The sequence below is a fragment of the Ruditapes philippinarum genome, unplaced genomic scaffold (assembly GCF_026571515.1).
Source record: "Ruditapes philippinarum isolate M1 unplaced genomic scaffold, ASM2657151v2 ctg1917_1_1_1_1, whole genome shotgun sequence".
NCBI lineage: Eukaryota > Metazoa > Mollusca > Bivalvia > Venerida > Veneridae > Ruditapes > Ruditapes philippinarum.
In genome coordinates this window covers 158,627-161,684 of record NW_026857493.1, presented here as the reverse complement: position 1 = coordinate 161,684, position 3,058 = coordinate 158,627, and the positions used below count along the sequence as shown (strand labels likewise).

Below are 3,058 nucleotides of genomic sequence, written 5' to 3'. Positions count from 1 at the left end.
TATATAGTTTTTAATGAAATTTATTAAATATAGCTTTAACTACTTTGATTCTAAACAAGGTTCGTATGTATCGACATTAATATTTGCATGATATCTGCGGGCTTTTTAATACTTACATTAGAGAATCTCTCGATGAATCGTTCAAAAATATCAACATTTCGTCCTTTAGAAGCATCTCTACTACTTCCATCCATAAGTCGTTCTTCAGGAGCTTTCCCGCTAACACGTGTATCCATAAGTCGTTCTTCGGGAGCTTCTCCGCTAGCACGTGTATCCATAAGTCGTTCTTCTGGAGCTTCCCCGCTAACACGTGTATCCATAAGTCGTTTCTTCGGGAGCTTACCCGCTAGCACGTGTATCCATAAGTCGTTCTTCTGGAGCTTCCACGCTAAAGACGTGTATCCATAAAGTCGTTCTTCTGGAGCTTCCCCGCTAACACGTGTATCCATAAGTCGTTCTTCGGGAGCTTACCCGCTAGCACGTGTATCCATAAGTCGTTCTTCTGGAGCTTCCACGCTAAGACGTGTATCCATAAGTCGTTCTTCTGGAGCTTCCCCGCTAACACGTGTATCCATAAGTCGTTCTTCTGGAGCTTTCCCGCTAGCACGTGTATCCATAAGTCGTTCTTCTGGAGCTTCCCCGCTAGCACGTGTATCCATAAGTCGTTCTTCTGGAGCTTCCCCGCTAACACGTGTATCCATAAGTCGTTCTTCGGGAGCTTCCCCGCTAACACGTGTATCCATAAGTCGTTCTTCTGGAGCTTACCCGCTAACACGTGTATCCATAAGTCGTTCTTCTGGAGCTTCCCCGCTAACACGTGTATCCATAAGTCGTTCTTCGGGAGCTTCCCCGCTAGCACGTGTATCCATAAGACGTTCTTCAGTAGCATCTCCACTTCGAAGTTTAAAAGCATTTCCGCTTTTTATGAGTGTTTTTACAAAGTTCTCGATGGATCTTAACGTCTTGTCGTTACCTGTATTGTATTGATTGTTTCCCTTGGGATAGTCTCTTTGCAAGAAATCTCTGATCTGGATGTCCTGAAGTAGAAAAAAGTCGTATAAATTGTCAGTTACCATGTGAATATTTTATCGAAGGCCCAATGTTCATAAATATTTACAGCTTTTTTTTTTAATAAACGTGATTTAATTAAGCTTGATTTTCATTTTCGCGCCACTGCTACTAAGTAATGGGGTCTTCGCCTAAAGTAGCAACAAACGTAGTTCATATAAAAACAAGAATGTGATTGTAAAGATTCTTGTCAGTAACAAATTTTCAAAAAAAGATTTACCAACTGACTAAGTTATGGATAGAAAAATTGCCATAAAAGTGTAAACGCAGTATAACTTTTTGTTTTGTGAAAAATATAAGTTGACTGTCATTGCTGTTTGATGGGGTTGAAAAATATTCAACTTACCAGTCTTTTATATATATATATATATATAAATGTAAGACCAGCGTCTCTAAACTCCATCCAAAGGACCACCTGAGGTATGTTTATTCTAAATATGAATATTGGTAAAACCAATCAATAAAAAAGGAATATGATGAATTTTTATCATGTGATTACATGTAATTCCTTACATAAGTTTATCCTTACAGTTTTTTTAAAGGACCAAAAAAATGCATTCTAAGAGTTCAGAGATATTTGATGTAAAATCAGTTCCTTTCTTGTTGATGTTGAGTTTATTAACATTCTTAAAATATGGCTAAAATTGTAAATTTCCTTTTAAAAATGCCCCGTTGAAGTAGCAAAGGTCATAACTCAAAAAGCAAATATTTGATATTTGATGAACGCCATTAACCTTGACTATTATATACATTTTTGCTTACCACTTGTGAAATTTGGCTTATTAGGACAATTTCCTTAAAAAATGTTTTTAAGTATCAAGTGGACAAAACTAAAAATAAAACCCTGAATGAATATTTATGAAACTTCAAGTGATCCTCATTCAAATACATTCCTGCAAAATTTCAAGAATATGCCAAAAGCAAACTGTTTCTAAGATAAGGCTTCGAAGGGACGGGCTGGTTGACGGACTGACAACGCTAGTTTAATAAATGATCTACAATTGTTACAAAACTGAATTCAAAAACAACTATAAGATAATCACAAGTTCCCGTCGTCCCCAATGTGGCAACGCCTCGGTGGGAAAAAGTGTCATGCCAAAAACAAGAAGTACAATGGTCTTCATCTGAAATGGAAAATACGTGAAAATCATATTCACTAAAACATTTTACACACTACAATAATCATCTCCTAGTTTAATAGAAGATGCGGGATGTAAATTGATCGGTAAAAGAATGCCACATTGTTTGTGAAAAGCACCAAAGTGGGGTTGGGGATTCGTGCGTGTATATGTTTGTTTCCATTCGAAACAATGTCAATTACCATGTTACGGCTGAAAAATTACTATTTCTACAGACTGTGCAAAAATACAACCTATCTATAAAAAATATAAACTGATGAATAATTAGAACTATTGCTTTCTGTAACTTATGGTGTTTATGTACTTTTTAAGCGGCATGGTTAGTATACTAACTGACTAACGGTTCTGTTGAAAGAAAGCATGAACATCCTAAACAGTTTGTTGTGAAAATGTTGATGATCAGTTCACGTGATTATTTAACTACATTACTGGTTAATTGGTATGACGTGCACGTGCGGACATTTCTTGTACGTTGACATGGCATTCTTAACGACCAAAATCACGGAAAAAGTGGTTACGAATAAGTTAACATGCAAGAACCGGACTGGCTAACGAAAACGACACTGCCCACTCCATGCTACCATAGCAAAGGATAGTTTTTAAAAAAATAATTTAATATTTTCTAGATATAAGCTCAACATCCCATTTTATAAAACTATTACCATGATAAAATTATTCACTTACCTTGACGACGACTGTTGTTGAATTGAAGAAGGTGTCTAACTTTTATCGTCTTTAATAGTACAAGCTGTTTAGTAAATATTACATAAATATAAAGCTGTCAGCAATTTAGTCAATACAATTTAAAATATCATTAGAAAGAATTTATCAAGTATTTATGTAAGCAATCA

General features: G+C 35.8%; 1 protein-coding gene across 2 annotated transcripts; it reads right to left on the bottom strand.

Moving 5' to 3' along the window:
- Window positions 1-419: 419 nt before the first annotated feature.
- LOC132749932 (uncharacterized) lies at window positions 420-3,058 on the bottom strand. 2 transcript variants are annotated; one of them, XM_060739875.1, is made up of 3 exons: window positions 2,892-3,058; window positions 2,112-2,192; window positions 420-1,037 (listed from the first exon to the last, which is right to left on the bottom strand). In XM_060739875.1, the coding sequence occupies exons 2-3, from the start codon at window positions 2,190-2,192 to the stop codon at window positions 762-764; spliced, it is 357 nt and encodes a 118-aa protein (XP_060595858.1). In that variant the 5' UTR covers window positions 2,892-3,058; the 3' UTR covers window positions 420-761. Both variants share the same exon structure in this region, with proteins under 2 accessions (XP_060595858.1, XP_060595859.1).

Coding starts and splice junctions, on each gene's coding strand:
- LOC132749932 (XM_060739875.1), bottom strand. CDS start 2,192: ATGAAGACCATTGTACTTCTTGTTTTTGGCATGACACTTTTTCCCACC. Junction 1,038..2,111: donor ATTGGGGACGACGGGAACTT/GTGATTATCTTA, acceptor TTTCTACTTCAG/GACATCCAGATCAGAGATTT.